Source organism: Schistocerca cancellata, chromosome 1 (assembly GCF_023864275.1).
Source record: "Schistocerca cancellata isolate TAMUIC-IGC-003103 chromosome 1, iqSchCanc2.1, whole genome shotgun sequence".
NCBI classification, from domain to species: Eukaryota; Metazoa; Arthropoda; class Insecta; order Orthoptera; family Acrididae; genus Schistocerca; species Schistocerca cancellata.
This window is the reverse complement of record NC_064626.1, coordinates 140,339,262-140,359,126: the sequence shown is the minus strand read 5'-3', so window position 1 is coordinate 140,359,126 and position 19,865 is coordinate 140,339,262. Positions and strand designations below refer to the sequence as shown.

The 19,865-nt window shown below is 40.1% G+C and overlaps 1 protein-coding gene across 1 annotated transcript in view; it reads left to right on the top strand.

The window, feature by feature from the left end:
• Positions 1 to 19,865, top strand: part of LOC126153520 (uncharacterized) — a 119,235-nt gene that overhangs the window by 44,595 nt on the left and 54,775 nt on the right. Inside the window, exons 5-7 of the mRNA XM_049916079.1 lie at positions 1,337 to 1,563; positions 2,290 to 2,381; positions 13,610 to 13,692. Of these exons, the coding sequence (XP_049772036.1) occupies positions 1,337 to 1,563; positions 2,290 to 2,381; positions 13,610 to 13,692 (402 nt within the window). The remainder of the gene's footprint in view (positions 1 to 1,336; positions 1,564 to 2,289; positions 2,382 to 13,609; positions 13,693 to 19,865) is intronic.

The following is a 19,865-nucleotide window of genomic DNA, read 5'->3' as shown; positions in this document are numbered from 1 at the left end:
GTTATCAGGAGAGGAAATGTTAGGTACAAAAATGAGCCTTGGATCACACCCTAATCTCCATAAAACAAAAATTGTAAAGGAACATTGTTGGATTGTTGAAGGGTGTGCACCAGCTTTTGCCCTGGCTTCAGGAGTAGGGCTTGTTCTGTAAGCATCAGTTGCAAATGTTACTGCATTGTGATGCAGGGCTTTCCAAATTTCCAACTAATATACAGGTCAGGCTGATTGATACTACACCCATAATAAGTTGCAACCAAATTCTAGCTCCCTAGTTTCTCCTGTTGAGGTGCTTGAAAACGTTCATGACCATGATTGCTTTTAGACAAGGTATTTCAGGCATGGCAGCCAGATGAACTTTGCATTGATTGTGATACCCAGAAACTGTACAGAGTTGTCAAAATGGAGAATAGATATTAAGGTCAACTGTGTTGTGCTGGTTATGCTAACAAAGAAGGTGACACTTAACATGATTCTTTGCGGGACACTGTTCTCTGGTTCAGATATATCTGAGGCAGTGTTCCAAACTCTAGTAACTGAAGGACTGCTCAGTAAAACAGCTCTGCCGTAAGGTGATAGGCTGGCATAGAAATTCGCACTGTGAAGCTGATTCAGACTGTTTTACCATCACCTCGTCATACTAGTTTCACCTCACGCAAGAAGTGTCATTGTGTGCTCATTGTACCAGCTTAAAATAGGCACTATTTTAGCATAATGTATGTTTACAGAACTTTTACCAAGGTCAGCTATAATTAAGAAAGACTTAAGAAGTCTTTTCCTGAAAAACATATTTTTGCTTACTTTTGTTTCTTCCTATCAGGCTATGCTTGTAGCAATCAGCTACTGGTCAAAACGCAAAGTATGTCATATTGAACCATAATTCATTAGACAGCTCATTGCAAGTTTTTTTTCAACCTGCTCTGTGGGTAAATTGTAACTTCCTGTTAACCTCTTTGCAATTCTTTTAACACCTCCCCATATGCTCCTGTCTTCATCTCTCTTCTTATCTCTTAATGAAAGGTTACCTCTAATATAGTTACTCTTTCTTCTGATCTCAAAGTGAAGAGTCTCACTGTAAGTGTTTTAGTAGTGCTGTCAGTTTTGTTAGAACTTGTTTCTGGAAAGTGCAGTTGTTCATCCACAATTACTAGTTGATATTTAATTTTTAAATTCTGCCCCCCTCCCCCCCTCTGCTGCAGCAGTTTTTATATTAGCTTTATTTTCAAGTATTTTTGTCTTTGAACTTACATTGTAGTCTGTCACTCAAACGCCTCATTACATGTGCTTATTGTAGCACCTGAATTTTTAAAAGTTTTTAAGTTAATTTCTTTCCTTTCAGGCCACAGTCAGATGTTATTCAAAAAGTAGCTGCAGCTTCACCACGTTCACTGGAGCTCATGAAAGCTTGTATGAACCTTCATAATTCCGACAACAGAGGGAAGATATCAGAAACAGTCGATTGTGCTAAAGAAATGCCATTAAGAGAAAATGTTTCCAGAACTGAAAAGCTATCAAATGGTCTGTCTGGTACAGATTCAAGGCGCAGCAAATGCCCAATTTGTTGTGGTGAGTTATTTCCAATCATGTCTCGTTACTTAAGAATAATGGTATATAAGAATATTCTGCTGAAGCTGTTGAAATGATCAATAAATTTCGTGATACCGAGATTTTCTCTCCCACTTTTGATGTCTTCCTTCAATAAAGTCTCACATTATATTCTTGTGTTATTTTTTGAACCATATAAATCAGACAACTTGATGCTATAAAGGGCACTTCTTATCTTAAAACAGAGTTTTGAGTTTTGTCTTTATACTTGGTGCAAGGCCAATAAAATTCTCATTCACATATTGCTAGCTATTGATTTGCTATAGAGAACTTATTTTGACATGGTTTGCTTTTATTTCTTTCAAGTATTACCCATAATGCATCTAGTTCACTTTGTTGAACACTATCTTAGTGAACCACTTTAAAGAAGTAATAGATGATGATCTATTATGACTTATTTAGCAGAATTCGTGATCTTTGCACGAAGAAATAATTATTGTACTTTTTTGCAAAATAAAAAGCTATGAAAACTATAGCTTATTATGCTCGAGAAACCATGAGCACAGGCTTGGAAAAAAGGATATGAAAGCTTATGTGATGTAATGAAAGTGAATGAAGTTATCATTCTGTTTATCTCAGCAGCTTGTAATTCAGTTAAATCTTGTTGTTTGTAGCTCTTCCATAATATAGGCTATAAAATGTATCCTTACTTTTGATATGTGTTCATTAATTTCTTTTGATTTGTAGGTTCATATGAGGTAACAGAAATTGAAGCCCATGCAGCACAGTGCACTGGTGTGTCAAACAGCAATTCAGCTATTGAAGAGAATGATGAAGTGGTAGGTTTTCATATTATTAATAATTTTGTTAATCAAGTGATTGTAACATACAAATGAAGGGTTCCTCTTTTAATCATAAAAGAAAAGATTCAAAGCATTAGGAAATGCAAATGAAGAAAATGTTGACTGTTATATAACAACGGGTAATGCATAGTATAAAGCTCAGTTTGTATGATACCATGAACCATGGACCTTGCTGAAATGGGTGGCTTCCGTGTGTCAGTGAAACATGGGAAACATGTTGTCATTGTGTAGGTACAATCCCACCGAAGGATTATCTGTGGAGAGAGGCCAGGCTAATATATGGTTCCTGAAGAGGGGCAGCAGTTGTTTCAGTAGTTATAGTTTAATAAGTTGTGGTAGCAGTACACTAATCTAAGTTATTTACAAACAAATGAAAATACTGACAGAAGACAACGAGAGGGACGATCAGTTTAGATTCAGAAGTAATACTGACTTTACAGTTAGTCACAGGAGAAAAAAGCCAAACCTACATTTATAGCATTTGCAGATTAAGAAAAAGTTTCTGACAGTGTTGACTGAATACTCTATTTCAAATTCTGAAGGTGGCAGGGGTAAAATAAATAAATACCGGGGGGGGGGGGGGTGCTATGTACCACACTTAACAGAAACCACCAGGCTGCAGTTGAAAAGCACAAAGGGGGGCAAGTAGTTAAAACAGGGTTATAGCCTGTCCCAATGTTATTCAGTCTACATTGTGCAAGCAGCAAAGGAAACAATGAGGGAATCTGGTACACAGTTATTTGCCTGAACCATGCTGAAAAGGTTTTCCAGGGCCGCTAGTAAAACCTGCACAAGAAAACACAGTGGCGACATTTCATTCAGAAGATAATTCTGATTGTTAATTACTGTGGTTGTTGCCATAACTACTACTGTTTTCCAGATACTTATTTTCTCAATTTTCAGACTGTGTAATAACACTCATGGTGTAGAGCATCACTGTTTTTGCATTCAACAGCTTTACCCTTTCTAGGTTTTTTTCCCCTGCAGGTCATCAGTTTAAACCATCAGAAAATTATGTCTGTAAAATATGCAATTGATGCAGTAGAATGTTGTTCTGCTGGGTACTTAACTGCTGCTGAAACACAATGATTAGTAATTGCTCAACCAGGACGCACTTTCATTTTATCAAAATGTCCTGGTCCTATAACATTTCCTCATAATTTCCAAGCAATTTTCAATTTTTTTCGTTGTCAAAATCTCACAGCTTAACAACAGGCTTAGTGAAGACGGTTCGAGATGGCAAATTACCGTCTACAGCAACTTGTGTGGAAGAATATTGTACTCGGAAATTGTTAAGTGGTTTCTAACATTCTTCAGAATAACAGTCATATCAGGCATGAAATACAGTTACTTAATGCCATCTACATCTACATCTACATTTATACTCCGCAAGCCACCCAACGGTGTGTGGCGGAGGGCACTTTACGTGCCACTGTCATTACCTCCCTTTCCTGTTCCAGTCGCGTATGGTTCGCGGGAAGAACGACTGTCTGAAAGCCTCTGTGCGCGCTCTAATCTCTCTAATTTTACATTCGTGATCTCCTCGGGAGGTATAAGTAGGGGGAAGCAATATATTCGATACCTCATCCAGAAACGCACCCTCTCGAAACCTGGCGAGCAAGCTACACCGCGAAGCAGAGCGCCTCTGTTGCAGAGTCCGCCACTTGAGTTTGTTAAACATCTGCGTAACGCTATCACGGTTACCAAATAACCCTGTGACGAAACGCGCCGCTCTTCTTTGAATCTTCTCTATCTCCTCCGTCAACCCGATCTGGTACGGATCCCACACTGATGAGCAATACTCAAGTATAGGTCGAACGAGTGTTTTGTAAGCCACCTCCTTTGTTGATGGACTACATTTCCTAAGGACTCTCCCAATGAATCTCAACCTGGTACCCGCCTTACCAACAATTAATTTTATATGATCATTCCACTTCAAATCGTTCCGCACGCATACTCCCAGATATTTTACAGAAGTAACTGCTACCAGTGTTTGTTCCGCTATCATATAATCATACAATAAAGGATCCTTCTTTCTATGTATTCGCAATACATTACATTTGTCTATGTTAAGGGTCAGTTGCCACTCCCTGCACCAAGTGCCTATCCGCTGCAGATCTTCCTGCATTTCGCTACAATTTTCTAATGCTGCAACTTCTCTGTATACTACAGCATCATCCGCGAAAAGCCGCATGGAACTTCCGACACTATCTACTAGGTCATTTATATATATTGTGAAAAGCAATGGTCCCATAACACTCCCCTGTGGCACACCAGAGGTTACTTTAACGTCTGTAGATGTCTCTCCATTGAGAACAACATGCTGTGTTCTGTTTGCTAAAAACTCTTCAATCCAGCCACACAGCTGGTCTGATATTCCGTAGGCTCTTACTTTGTTTATCAGGCGACAGTGCGGAACTGTATCGAACGCCTTCCGGAAGTCAAGAAAAATAGCATCTACCTGGGAGCCTGTATCTAATATTTTCTGGGTCTCATGAACAAATAAAGCGAGTTGGGCCTCACACGATCACTGTTTCCGGAATCCATGTTGATTCCTACATAGTAGATTCTGAGTTTCCAAAAACGACATGATATTCAAGCAAAAAACATGTTCTAAAATTCTACAACAGATCGACGTCAGAGATATAGGTCTATAGTTTTGCGCATCTGCTCGACGACCCTTCTTGAAGACTGGGACTACCTGTGCTCTTTTCCAATCATTTGGAACCTTCCGTTCCTCTAGAGACTTGCGGTACACGGCTGTTAGAAGGGGGGCAAGTTCTTTCGCGTACTCTGTGTAGAATCGAATTGGTATCCCGTCAGGTCCAGTGGACTTTCCTCTGTTGAGTGATTCCAGTTGCTTTTCTATTCCTTGGACATTTATTTCGATGTCAGCCATTTTTTCGTTTGTGCGAGGATTTAGAGAAGGAACTGCAGTGCGGTCTTCCTCTGTGAAACAGCTTTGGAAAAAGGTGTTTAGTATTTCAGCTTTACGCTTGTCATCCTCTGTTTCAATGCCATCATCATCCCGGAGTGTCTGGATATGCTGTTTCGAGCCACTTACTGATTTAACGTAAGACCAGAACTTCCTAGGATTTTCTGTCAAGTCGGTACATAGAATTTTACTTTCGAATTCACCGAACGCTTCACGCATAGCCCTCCTTACGCTAACTTTGACATCGTTTAGCTTCTGTTTGTCTGAGAGGTTTTGGCTGCGTTTAAACTTGCAGTGAAGCTCTCTTTGCTTTCGCAGTAGTTTCCTAACTTTGTTGTTGTACCACGGTGGGTTTTTACCGTCCCTCACAGTTTTACTCGGCACGTACCTGTCTAAAACGCATTTTACGATTGCCTTGAACTTTTTCCATAAACACTCAACATTGTCAGTGTCGGAACAGAAATTTTCGTTTTGATCTGTTAGGTAGTCTGAAATCTGCCTTCTATTACTCTTGCTAAACAGATAAACCTTCCGCCCTTTTTTTATATTCCTATTAACTTCCAAATTTAGGGATGCTGCAACGGCCTTATGATCACTGATTCCCTGTTCTGCACTTACAGAGTCGAAAAGTTCGGGTCTGTTTGTTACCAGTAGGTCCAAGATGTTATCTCCACGAGTCGGTTCTCTGTTTAATTGCTCGAGGTAATTTTCGGATAGTGCACTCAGTATAATGTCACTCGATGCTCTGTCCCTACCACCCGTCCTAAACATCTGAGTGTCCCAGTCTATATCTGGTAAATTGAAATCTCCACCTAAGACTATAACATGCTGAGAAAATTTATGTGAAATGTATTCCAAATTTTCTCTCAGTTGTTCTGCCACTAATGCTGCTGAGTCGGGGGGTCGGTAAAAGGAGCCAATTATTAACCTAGCTCGGTTGTTGAGTGTAACCTCCACCCATAATAATTCACAGGAACTATCCACTTCTACTTCACTACAGGATAAACTACTACTAACAGCGACGAACACTCCACCACCGGTTGCATGCAATCTATCCTTTCTAAACACCGTCTGTACCTTTGTAAAAATTTCGGCAGAATTTATCTCTGGCTTCAGCCAGCTTTCTGTACCTATAACGATTTCAGCTTCAGTGCTTTCTATCAGCGCTTGAAGTTCCGGTACTTTACCAACGCAGCTTCGACAGTTTACAACTACAATACCGATTGCTGCTTGGTCCCCGCATGTTCTGACTTTGCCCCGCACCCGTTGAGGCTGTTGCCCTTTCTGTACTTGCCCGAGGCCATCTAACCTAAAAAACCGCCCAGCCCACGCCACACAACCCCTGCTACCCGTGTAGCCGCTTGTTGCGTGTAGTGGACTCCTGACCTATCCAGCGGAACCCGAAACCCCACCACCCTATGGCGCAAGTCGAGGAATCTGCAGCCCACAAGGTCGCAGAACCGTCTCAGCCTCTGATTGAGACCCTCCACTCGGCTCTGTACCAAAGGTCCGCAGTCAGTCCTGTCGACGATGCTGCAGATGGTGAGCTCTGCTTTCATCCCGTTAGCGAGACTGGCAGTCTTCACCAAATCAGATAGCCGCCGGAAGCCAGAGAGGATTTCCTCCGATCCATAGCGACACACATCATTGGTGCCGACATGAGCGACCACCTGCAGATGGGTGCACGCTGTACCCTTCATGGCATCCGGAAGGACCCTTTCCACATCTGGAATGACTCCCCCCGGTATGCACACGGAGTGCACTTTGGTCTTCTTCCCCTCCCTTGCTGCCATATCCCTAAGGGGCCCCATTACGCGCCTGACGTTGGAGCTCCCAACTACCAGTAAGCCCACCCTCTGCGACCGCCCGGATCTTGCAGACTGAGGGGCAACCTCTGGAACAGGACAGGCAGCCATGTCAGGCCGAAGATCAGTATCAGCCTGAGTATCAGCCAGAGACAGAGCCTGAAACCGGTTCGTCAGACAAACTGGAGAGGCCTTCCGTTCAGCCCTCCGGAATGTCTTTCGCCCCCTGCCACACCTTGAGACGACCTCCCACTCTACCACAGGTGAGGGATCAGCCTCAATGCGGGCAGTATCCCGGGCAACCACAGTCGTAGCCCGATCGGGGGATGCGTGGGACGAGCTGGCCGTCCCCGACAAACTCCCATCCGGACCCCCACAGTGATGCCCATTGGCAACAGCCTCAAGCTGTGTGACCGAAGCCAACACTGCCTGAAGCTGGGAGCGAAGGGATGCCAACTCAGCCTGCATCCGAACACAGCAGTTGCAGTCCCTATCCATGCTAAAAACTTGTGCAAAGAACGTCTGAACTAATCTACACAGAGCGCAAACAAATCGACACAAAATTTAAACGGTTATTAAAATACGAGATTGCCTAGTAAATGCAGTAACTTGTGCACTGCTGACACACTGCTCGGCGGCGGAAGGAGACTACGCGAATTTACACTATTCAGGTACTAAAACTCGATGCTACAACTCTCAAATACTATAATACGCACGAAATTTATGAATTTAACAATGCAAGTACCAAAAACACGCAAATAAATTAAGAATTAAACTATGTAACAAATGAGTGAGCTAGGAGTATACGAGTTGCTGCTGCAGCTGCTTATCCAACGGCGGCAGGGAGCACACTGACTGTGACCAACCGACACTGGCCGTTCAAAACAAAAACATAAGACAGACGACTACGCGAATTTACACTATTCAGGTACTAAAACGCGATGCTACAACTCTCAAATACTATAATACGCACGAAATTTATGAATTTAACAATGCAAGTACCAAAAACACGCAAATAAATTAAGAATTAAACTATGTAACAAATGAGTGAGCTAGGAGTATACGAGTTGCTGCTGCAGCTGCTTAATCAACGGCGGCAGGGAGCACACTGACTGTGACCAACCATAATCCTTGGGATTATCTCAAATTTATCAGGTGTAAAATTGAGCTAATAAATGAAAATAGGGAAATAGCTATTAAAATGTAATAGGATACAGAATTTAAAGCTTTTACGTAACTGTGTTACAAATCAAGTAAACTTAAGCAGTGATCAGGAACTTCCCTCTGAATGAGGATCGATCTTGTGAATGTTGCATTACATGTCCACCACGCTACCTAATACACTACAAGTGACAAAGTGTTGACTTGAGGTGTTCACTTACATCAAAATGATCCTTACAGAAGTAAACATATATAGTGATCACTATCTCATTTAGATCTCTACGGGCAAGTTATGACGACATTTTACACATCTTCCCATTTTTTGAACTACTCATACACAATTTTTCAGGAGTTTTTATACCTGTATTTGTACAGTGTGGTGCTACATTATTTGTAACTGTTTTCCAGAATGTAAATTCCAAAACAAGGTATCACTTTAAATGAGCTTTACAGCAGTAGGAGCAGCATACTAGTCAGTAATGTGACAGGCATCACAGGACTCAAACGGCAGTCTTAGCAGGCTTTCAGATGATTGGAATATCGTCTTTTTATTTATATTTTTAATACTTAAATTAATGAGGGGGGAAAAGGATGTTATGAGCTTAAAATGACAAAGTTAATTATTTAAGATGGTTTCCAGAATACAGTCAAATACCCTATTGAACAATCGGGATTTCAACATCATTGAAGCTGCTTGGATCAAGTTCTCTCTCATTGTCAACACTCATAAAAGCAGGCTACCGGTGACAGTTGAAAGCTTCAGCTGTGTTTATTGACCTTACAACAGCATATGACAGTTAGGAGACAGCATGATATTAAAACTCCTGACAGTGATTCCCTACTAAATTACCAGCAACATGGTTAATGCCATGCTTTCTAATAGATGCTTCCAAGTGATCTTGGATGATAGATTGAGCACTCAAATGAAGCTGCAGAATGGCCGCCCACAGGGATCTATTCTGGCTCCACTAGTATTCAGCCTTTATATAGTTGGTATGCCTGATAACCATTTCATGAAAATTTGGATATGCTGATGCTTGGGCTCTGGTAATAAGTTGTAAATATATCTTAATGTAGGACCCAAAAATTGTTGGGAAATGTCTTTGCCATTGGGGATTACAACCCAGTGTCACAAAGACAGAAGTCTCTACATTTCACCCCAACGGCAAGTTAGCCAACAGAGAACTCAGTATTTACTTTGAAAACAAACTACTGGCCCACAATTGACACCAAAAATATCTAGGTTTCATAATAGATCACTGAAGCTTCAAGACTCATTTGTCTAACACAGCTGCCAAAATTAGAACTCGGAACAGTCTCTTGCAGAAACTTGCCATAACTTCATGGGCGTCTTCAAGTGACACAGTACGGACTTTAGCCTTAGGTCTAATCTATATGGTAGCAGAATTTTGTGCACCAGTGTGGCTCAACAGTACTTGCACTGCTCGCATCAGTGTTCAACTCAATCAGACTGTGCACCTTACTTATAACAGGCAGAATAAAAGTAACCCCAAACTATTGACTACCTGCACTAAGCATTGTAACTCCTCCTCCTCATCAGTGGCTATAGAAATTATGCATAAGAGAACTCCAAAAACTTAAGTTAAAGAAAGACGTAAAAAACCTCTAAAAAGTAAAAACAAAGTATTTCACCTTGAAGTTTAATATAAGTATTAATATTTTGATCCAAGTGTTGTCAAGTTGGGTGACCACTAAGTAAATAAAAATAAATAAATAAATAAGAAGTTAACAGCAGTTGTCCTTTCTAGCATATTTTTATAATTGCTGGGTATAAGCCTCTTCTTTTAGGCATCGTCTCTTCCAGTCCTGCGCGTCCCGCATCCACACGTCAAAATAGCTAGTGAAGTTATAATTACTTATTGTATAAAATATAAAACCAATCTGTCATTAATTAGCCTAACATTGAGAGTTACCTTTTTGTTTTACATCATATTTTTACATAACTATGTACGAGCTTAGTTTCATGCATTAATCTGTCTTACGAGGCCGATGTCCTGCAATGATTTGATGACAGTGTGCTATCTCATGCGTCATTAAACCACAAGCACGAGTTGCACAATACGTGGTATGTGGTGCACAGTGCATGATCAAGTGTGGAAACCTGAATGGGCAGTCGTGTGAGGACAAGTGTCTTCCAATGGTTGTGTGTATTTTGGTGTAAGTTGATAAGACATAGACTCAACAATTTGATATTATTGTTTTGATATTTGCCTGTGTTGACTACGTAGCTTACTTGTATTTAAATTTCATACTTCATTATCTTTAGATTTTATTTGTTTATTTATTTAGCAATCCCATCTTTTTCACTAATGCAATTGAGGTGTTTCTTCTTTTTAATTCACACATCTCTTCGTTGATTACATTTTAGTATATATTCAGCCAATTTAGTTAACATAAGCAATAAGCAGTGGCAGTAATTCTACTTCAAATCAGAAGAAAGTGGGCTGCCATTGCGTTCTCTTGCCTTAGGCTCCATAAACTATCAGGGCAAAATCAAAGTTGAATCACACTCACCCTTTTTCTGCTTCGTAGATGCTGAAATGGGTGACTCCAAAAGACAAAAATCTTCATTGTTGGTTAACCACAAAAGATAAACATATGTTCTCATGGGATTTTATTTACATCATTTTGAGCTCTACAATTTGGTAATATGCAGAAGCATAGCTAAGAACTGACCCGATTAAGCCAGCTTCCAAATTAAAACAACTGCATTAAAATTGGATCTTTCATTTGGAAGCCACAATGCCACAGACAGATACACATGTTAAACTTACAATGCCCCTCTGTTTGCATCAGGGTTTCAAAAGATTGAGAACAACCCTCTTCTACAAATCTATCAAGACAATCTCAATAGTGAGAGAACAAGACCACACTCTAGACATTCACCCTCAAAGAGTCCAATAATTTGGATGAAAATAGACTCAGCCTAGTTGATCACCAAAAGAGGACTGGACTGGACCAAACAGGCACCCACCTGCCTTTCATTATATAAGCCTTACCACACTACCTGGATTTGACAAGCCTTGCAATACCTGGTCTACCCTAAATGGAATACAGACAGACTGTGGTATCGGTGCTGACTTGTTGTACAGAGGGGAAAAATAGCTTCTCCCAAGTTTGATTGTGGAGCTGCATTACGTGCATTAAAACATATAGTTGAAGATTGTTCATTTATAGCCTTCACTGGTGACTGCTCTGAATTCTGCATGCTACCAAAAAGGCAGTAAAATCAACAACATGGATGTCTGGCTGTCATCGTATTCCCATATATTTTGTGGTTTTGTTGTTTTATATGTGTATTTGATGTATGTATTGTAGACTGTTTACGAAGTAGGTTCCAAAAGTTTCCGGACTGAATGCTTTTAAAGTTGCAAAAATAAAACAATGATGCTGTTTTTTTAACATAATCACCCTTTATTTCAATACACTTTTCTCATCTGTGAATTAACAACCCTGTGACTTTCAAAAAGGAATCTGATTGTTTATCATTGAAATGTCCCATTACATCAGCTTTAATTTCATCATCAACATCAAAGTTTCTTCCTCAGAGATCTTTCTTCGGCTTGGAGAGATACAAGTCACTTGGGGCTAGACCTGGACTATAGGGTGGGTGGTCAATCTCTTGGAAGCCACATTCCTTTACTGCAGCCTTTGCAATTGCCACCACGTGCACTGGCGCATTGCCGTGTAAATAAACACCATGCGACAACCTTTCTCACCTCTTTAGTTTGATGGCGTCACGTAATTTGTGCAGAAGCGAAGCATAGTATTGTGCGTTCACAATGGTATTCCTTTATTTGAAATTAATTAAGACATTTCCTCTGAAATCCGGAAGATTGTTACCTTGACCTCCTTTGTGGTTTGACTGACCTCCGCCTTTCTTGGTGGAGCTTCGCTGGTTCACACCATTCGAGAGATTCTCTTTTGGACAGAGTACTTTAATAAAAGCCATAATTTCATCCCCTGTAACAGTCGATTCCAATACTTCTGACTGGTTGCTATGGCAGAGTTCCGAAAGCCCGGTGCAAGAAGTCAGACAGTACTTCTTCTGCCCTGCGGAGTGAAGTCGTGCAGCCATCTTGCTCTGATCTTTTTCATGTGCAAATGATCATGCATGATCCGGAAAACATTTGTTTTAGATAACCCTAACATTGCTGCAATTTCCTGAGTTTCAACTGCCTGTCACTTAGAATTTCACTTTCAGCTATAGCAGTGGTTTCCTCAGTCACCGCCTCTACAGGTCGACCAACTTGTGGATCTTCAGCAATGCTCTCTGTGCCTAACCGAAACCTTTTAGACCATTCCTTCACTGTGGAGTATGAAGTGGAAGCATAATCATAAATGCCTTACAAGCGAACATTGATTTCAGCTGGTGCAATTCCTTCTTTTGTCAAGAACTTTTATCACTACACGGTGTAGACTTTATTGATTGCAGCACGCAATGCCTTACTCAGACGAATGTCATAATTTGACTGAGGCTAGCAGCGAGCCGCAGTTTATGTGCACATCTACTGACAGGTGTAACTACCTCCCTTCCAAATCATTTTAGACTTCGCACTTGTATTCAAGGTCAGGCCAGAAACTTATGTGACATACCTGGTATATGTAATTCTTGTGTGATGCTACGCCATATGCTAAATAAATAAATTACAAAGAGCTAAATTATTGTCTGAGCTCTGCTTGCCACCTAACACATTCAAGTTCTGGAATTTAGAGATAGAAGTGGCTGCAGAAATTGACTTGCAGGGAGAGATAAGAAAGATTTTGTGCATATAAAAATAAAATGGGATTATAGCTGTCAAGGGAGTTGTGCAACCCATTTACAAATCTTGTTCAGGAAGCTTGCTCAAAGACATAAAAAATAACTTTTTTTTCTTAAATTGGTAAGAAATTTTAATTAATATGAGAGCAATAAAGTTGAACTATAAAGTTACAGAATGAACATCTCAATGAGAACAGTAATAATGAAGATATATTTTTATAAATATTAACAATGAACAAGGCACAGATATGGTTTTGTTCAGAGCCGATCAATAGCTACCACATTGACATGCCTGGAGACATTAGTGTAATAATAAAGGTGTCATATTATTTTGTGAAATAAATTGAATTCAAAGTTTATGAGGTGTCTCAAGATGTCAGTGAGCCATTTTCTGTATCATGTCAATAATACTTACGATTGCCAAGTTAGGATCCTTCACTCACATTTTGTTGAACTTTTAAAAAAATAATAGTAAAAAGATAAGTTTATTTAAATTACTCTCTGTAATTTTCACTTTCAGATGTGTCCAGTATGCAAGTGTAAATTTAGTTCGGAATATATTGCATCACATGCTGATGCTTGTGCAGAGAAGCGACTTGACAGGTAGGTCGAGTGATGATATCTTAGTGTCCCCTAATGTGTAGTGATTGACAGTTTCCATTGATCAACAAATGTACTCATTTTTCACAAACCTTAAGAACAAACTTGTATCAGAGTGGTTGGTTCATCTTTTACTAGTTGTAGATCAGCCAGCCACAGCCATCTGATGACTGTTGTTCTAATCATCCATTGATTTGTACATTGTGATTTGTAAATCCCATCATGCATAATAGCTCTCAGGGATCTGGAATGAGTCAAGTTATACTTTAACAAGCAGAAACAGCCACTGAGTAGTAGTTCCGTGAAGTATACTAACAAATGACTCTGACTAGTGCTAAGCTTCTCACACTGTTAATTATGGAAATCATTTTTAATTTACTTTATATTTTTAAAAAATAATTTTTTGAGTACATAATGTAATTGAGAGAAAAAAACTGCTCAGAAGCAGTGACTGGAGAACACATGTATAAAAGGTATTACATATGAAGCTTTTGGAGTCAGTGGCTCCTTTTTCTGGGAGAAAGGTTGAAGGGGAAGGAAAAGGTCTGGTGAGCTGAAGGAAAAGGGGTAGAGCTCGGAAAAATCACCCATAGGCCCAGGTCAGGTGAGATTTACCCAACTGGATGAGAAGGAAAGACTTTACATTTACATATATGTACAGTTATATTAAGAGAAAAACATCTACTTGGAAAGAAAGCACTGCCCCACCCCCTTACACTCCGCAGCTATTTCTTTTATCCAGTTTTTCAAACAAAGCATTTATGGAACCTTACACAGACAGCTATCAGGTGTCTATATACTAACAAAAAAATTTGTATAATATAAACACTACAAATACCATTAGGGGAGTATGCATTGGCCCATGTCCATGAAAAGGCTTTTTGCAAGATATTTCATTATCAACTTTACATACTATTCTTTCTGCAACCTTGTGTGGAATAAATACTTTTTTAATCATAGCTGCATTGTCCCTACAGATACTGCAGTAGTATTGGTTGCACACTTTCGTTTGGCCTCTTAGCAGATAATGATTTGAGTGGAAGCTTGCGATCAGCTCATAGCTCATTGGTTGCTGGGACACACACCGCTTCCTCCCAGAGCTGTCAGCTTGTAGCTTATAAAAGGAACAAATGTATAATGGATTAATTTGTCGCAGAAGTGACATGAAAGTTGATGGCAAGTCGCTAGAAGGACAATCAACACCCTCTCAGCTCATCTTTATAAGTATCGTAATACTAACAATCACTAGGCACACCATCACTCATGGATCGACACTATATTCACAACGGTTACTTATTGTTCCAGCACACAATACCGCTACATAGCTAAGATTGGCAATGAGGGTAAACATTCTGGAGCAGCACAAAGTTACCTGAGTTACACCGATCACAGACGGCAGAATAAAGCATGCAAATAATAGTGCAGTACATTGTAAAAATATTCCAGAAACTACATGTGCTGGTCAAAATAATTTTAAATGTTGGACCTCTTCTCCTTTAATATAAGTTTTAACAAAATCCCAAGATTCTGTATAGGTCTACACTGTTTCAAGTTCTACATGTGGACTGGTATAAGTTTATATCTTAACTGATGTGAAAAAAATTACAGACAGTAACGAACAAGTTGCTGTGCATCCTAAACAAAAAATCATGACCGCTATTTATCTTAAAACACACACACACACACCCACACCTCTGAACTGATCATAATATCCTTCTTCAGTCTAGGACCACAGCTAGGAATACAGTATATTAAATGACTGGCACATTTTTCCACTTCGACTGTTATTTATTCAAACTTTTTCTTTGTTTCATACTAGGTTTGGCCTTTTTAGGTCATTAACCAGTGTTTACAGTATGTGAGAGCCTTTACCTGTGGCAGAGTTTGTGTAGTGCTATGTAATTACAGGGTGTATACGACCCAGGAATTTTTTCATCTGGGAGGAAACCGGCAAAAACCCGAGAATTTTTCGGAATTTTGGGAATTTTTCATTGTTTTAGTTTTCAGTTAAATTTTTGTAATTTTTACTGGTAAGAACTGATTCTGTAGCTACTGTATCCTGCTACTGGAGAATGATACTACAGCAATGAAACATAAATGAGAGGACAAAAATCTTTAGTTGCGAAGGAAATACGTCATTTACAACAAGAAAACACCGTGCACACACAAGCATCTGAAAACAGCAAAAATATGTCAAAGGAGTTAGGGTGAAGACTCTGCAATACTTTATAACAGTAAACTCCTTTCTATGAGCGGGATGTCACAACTGCTTACGTTAGGTTCATTTGAGCAGTTGCCAGCGGCCTCGTGCATGTGCAGTTGACTTGCATATGAGCAATACCTTGAAGTGTGGCTGTTAGCTGTATTGACAGTAGCATCAAGCAGCCAAATTCTAATAAGAAAATTTTGTTTCGCACTAATATCTGCCAGATTCGCGCAAGCGCCGATTAAAATACATTCACATAATTACAAAAGGCAAAAATATATTATTAGTTTCAGTTTTTGGGATTTTACTTTATTTAAAAGTTTTTAGCAGTCAAGCATTGCAGAACAATGAAGTTATTGTTGTCAGTTTGCTAAAGAAAATTGGCCTTATTAATCTTTCTCGCCGAGACAATCAATTTATTTGAAATGAAGTTTTTTATTTCACAGTGCATGTTTTCATCTTCTGCCATGTATGGCATTATGCCATAATAAAGAACCAAACATGAGATAGTACAGTACTGCTACTCCAAGAAAATTTACATCCCAAAAACCACACTGAAAAGCATGTAAATATATTAATTCATTGTGAATCTGGACAAACCAATATGCACTTCAGGCCGAATTATGAATTTTAGTATAGTCTACAAAATTCCGATGCTCTTGGAGTATCCTCTGATGTCCTGTTTCTTTTATGGCGTAATATAAGATCTCTTTATGCTTTGTACATACAAACATGCAGACTTCCTACATCACTGCAGCTGCGTAAGCGCAATAATGCCTGTTTTCTGGCACTCTCTGGAAACTGCTAAATCGAACCTATTTTTAACAGTCTCGGGTTAGTATTGCGAATGATGGTTTGAAAAGCATTACTTTCAAAGTAAATTACGTTTTACGCAAGATGAATTATATTATGTGTGAGAAAGTGGGATGAATTTCTTAAATCACACAGTGTTTGACTCATGTTTTATACTGAACACTTTGAGGACGAACCACGTTGAAGAATTTCGAGCTCGGAAGACCAGACATTTGTGTGATTATTTGAAATTTACTGGCACATTTTTGTGATGTACCTTAAAGTATAACACACACAAAAAGATCAATATTACATATGAAAGCTTAGCAACCATTAACTTCTCGTCTTTGTGTATTCACGCTACGTAAGTGATCTTGCTGCTGGCTTACTACAGCACGTGTCCTATACTCTGAATACCTGCTGTCATTGACTGGCAAGATCATGTGCCATGAGATATGATTGGCTTACAAAAGGGTATCACAATCTTGGATTTCAAAGCTCTGGAAACTAACATGCTGTGTTCGGTGCAATTCGAATTTACACTTTTGTAATGCGAAAATATGCAGCTTATATGTTGCTGATATCAAAGATCTTTCCAAATCTCTCCTTTCTTTCATCAAAGGCTGTTCCAAAACTTCTCTCCTCGTTCCCTCGTTAAGCATTCATAACCTTACTAAAACTGTTTCTAGCTGGTTTTTGAAGAATACTTCCTATTTGTGACCTGTAGGTCATCATCGTCATCATCATCATTTGTGACATGTAAAATGTCAGTGTTATGAGCTTGTGTGTTGCCTTTTTCACTGTTGTGGCACAGCATTCAGGAAGCTGTTCAACACAACATCCGCTAATATGAAGAGCCTGGCACTTAACAGCACTCTTTACATAAACAGGCACTTTCCCTTTAATCCTGCTGGTTCTACAATGGTATCATATTAGCTTATATCTAAGTTTTTTTAACCCACAATTATTTTGTTTGCTAAATTAACCAATGTTCATTATTTAAGTTGATAATTATTCATTGTTGTTGTTACATACATAGGGATCAATTCTTTCACACAACAAAGGGCTTTCTGTTTTTTTTTTTTTTTTTTTGGGGGGGGGGGGGAACACCTGTTACCAGAATTTTTGGTTTGAACAAGGTTTTTTGGGAACAAGACCACTTTGGTGTGGAGGTTTGAAGAATGTCAAAAATGCGAGTACTACTGATGCATTGTGGGCTAGATATGAACAGAAGTATGGATGGAGTGATCAGAAGAGTGAAGGTCAACATCCACAAAGGTGGCACACTGGGCTGAGGAAGACCACATGAAACAAATTGGAGAGACTTAGATATAAGCTAATATGATACCATTGTAGAACTACCTTGGGTAACCAGAGGGTACTTGTGTAAGCATTATTCTTAACACTGCCTCTTCCAACATCTTTATGGCTCCAAACCCAATACCTCTTTCTTTATGTGTCCAACCTATTACAGTGATACCTTCCTGTGCCAGTCTGTTTATGAGCCATCTAGAGGAAGCCTTTCTAGCTTCCCAGACACTTTGTCTTGTTCAAGTTTATTGATGAGGTCTTCATGATTTGGACCCAGGGCCAAGATACTGTATCCTCAATCCTCCACTGTCTCAACACCGTCTCTCCAATTTGTTTCATGTGGTCTTCCTCAATCCAGTGTGCCACCTTTGTGGATGTTGACCTTCACTCTTCTGATCACTCCATCCGTACTTCTGTTCATATCTAGCCCACAATTCATCAGTAGTACTCGCATTTTTGACATTCTTCATACCTCCACACCAAAAGATCACACCCATATAGTATGACCTAGTATGACCACTCATGGACAGCACACATTCAGTGATGAGAATTCCCTTGCCCAGTATGCTAAAGGTCTCACTAAGATCTTCACAGATAGGCACTATCCCCCCAAGCGTAATCAGCACACAGATTTTCTGTGCCATATTCTCACAAACCCCATGTCCCCCCATGACTCCCGAGAACCAGATGCAAAGGAGAACCTCCCAGTATCATCCAAGACTGGGACTACGGAACCGTGATCATTTACCAGGGCTGCAGTTATGTATTGTCACGCTCGGAAATGAGAAACACTACCGACAGTCCTTCACATCTCTCCTGAAGTGGGATTTTGGCACCCAACAAACCTATGCAATATCTAGGCCCATCCCTACGCCACAAGCACTCGCAACCCGATGTCACATGGGTCATATCCCTGTGTAATGATGTTTTTAATTCACCCACCCAGTTCCATCACAGACTTACCATATTCCTACCTGTGAAAGTAGCCTGTCATAAACCTGTTCTGCTGCTATTTTGGCACAGCATTAATTGTGGTAATAACAACTGTCCACATGAATGAATGACAACTGCCAGCTGTGGCCAGCATCAGAGTTGACCACCCAGTGGTGGAAAACAGTGCTGACCACATTCTCGATTTCAATGACAGATGCACATCCTGTGCCATTTGGATTCTTTTCCCCAACTACTGCATATAGACTGAAGATAACCTTGCAATGCATTATTCATTCCTGTGATCCTCCTCCACTCCAGTAACCATTGCCCTACATCAACCTTTACCCTGCCCCAGGGCCGTAACTTTGGTCATCCTGTACCCACACCCTCTTCCCAACGATCTCCCCTTCCACTGTTCTCCCCCCCCCCCCCCCCCCTCCAATCCCTAATCTCTGTCCCGCTTCATTATGTGCTGCATAAACTCACTAGTAGTAACCCGTGTGTATCACATTCTTATTCAGTGCACCTGTTGCTTCTCCCTTCTGCATTTCTATCCCATGCATCTTCTGTCTCCTCCGAGCTGTCAGCCACCCTTCCCTAACCTTCCTTCTGCTTCCTCACTTCCTTTCTCTCCTCACTCACTCCACCCTATACAACCACTTAGTCCAGTCCACCTGTAGAACTGCCATCCCAGCAGTGCTGTCCCAGTGCGCGCTCGCATCTGTGAGCAGTTGTGTGTGAGTCGTTACATGCACATGGATAGGTGTGCATGCTTGCAGTCTGTAGCTCAGAAAAGAATTCATCCGAAAGCTAGCAAAGTTTACAGTCTTGTCTGTCAATGACTCGATGCCTCTGTTATCAGTAAGTTAGTAATTTTACTCCTGAATTATTTACATCCTTTCCACCTTTTCCTTTCACTCTGTCTCATCTGTAA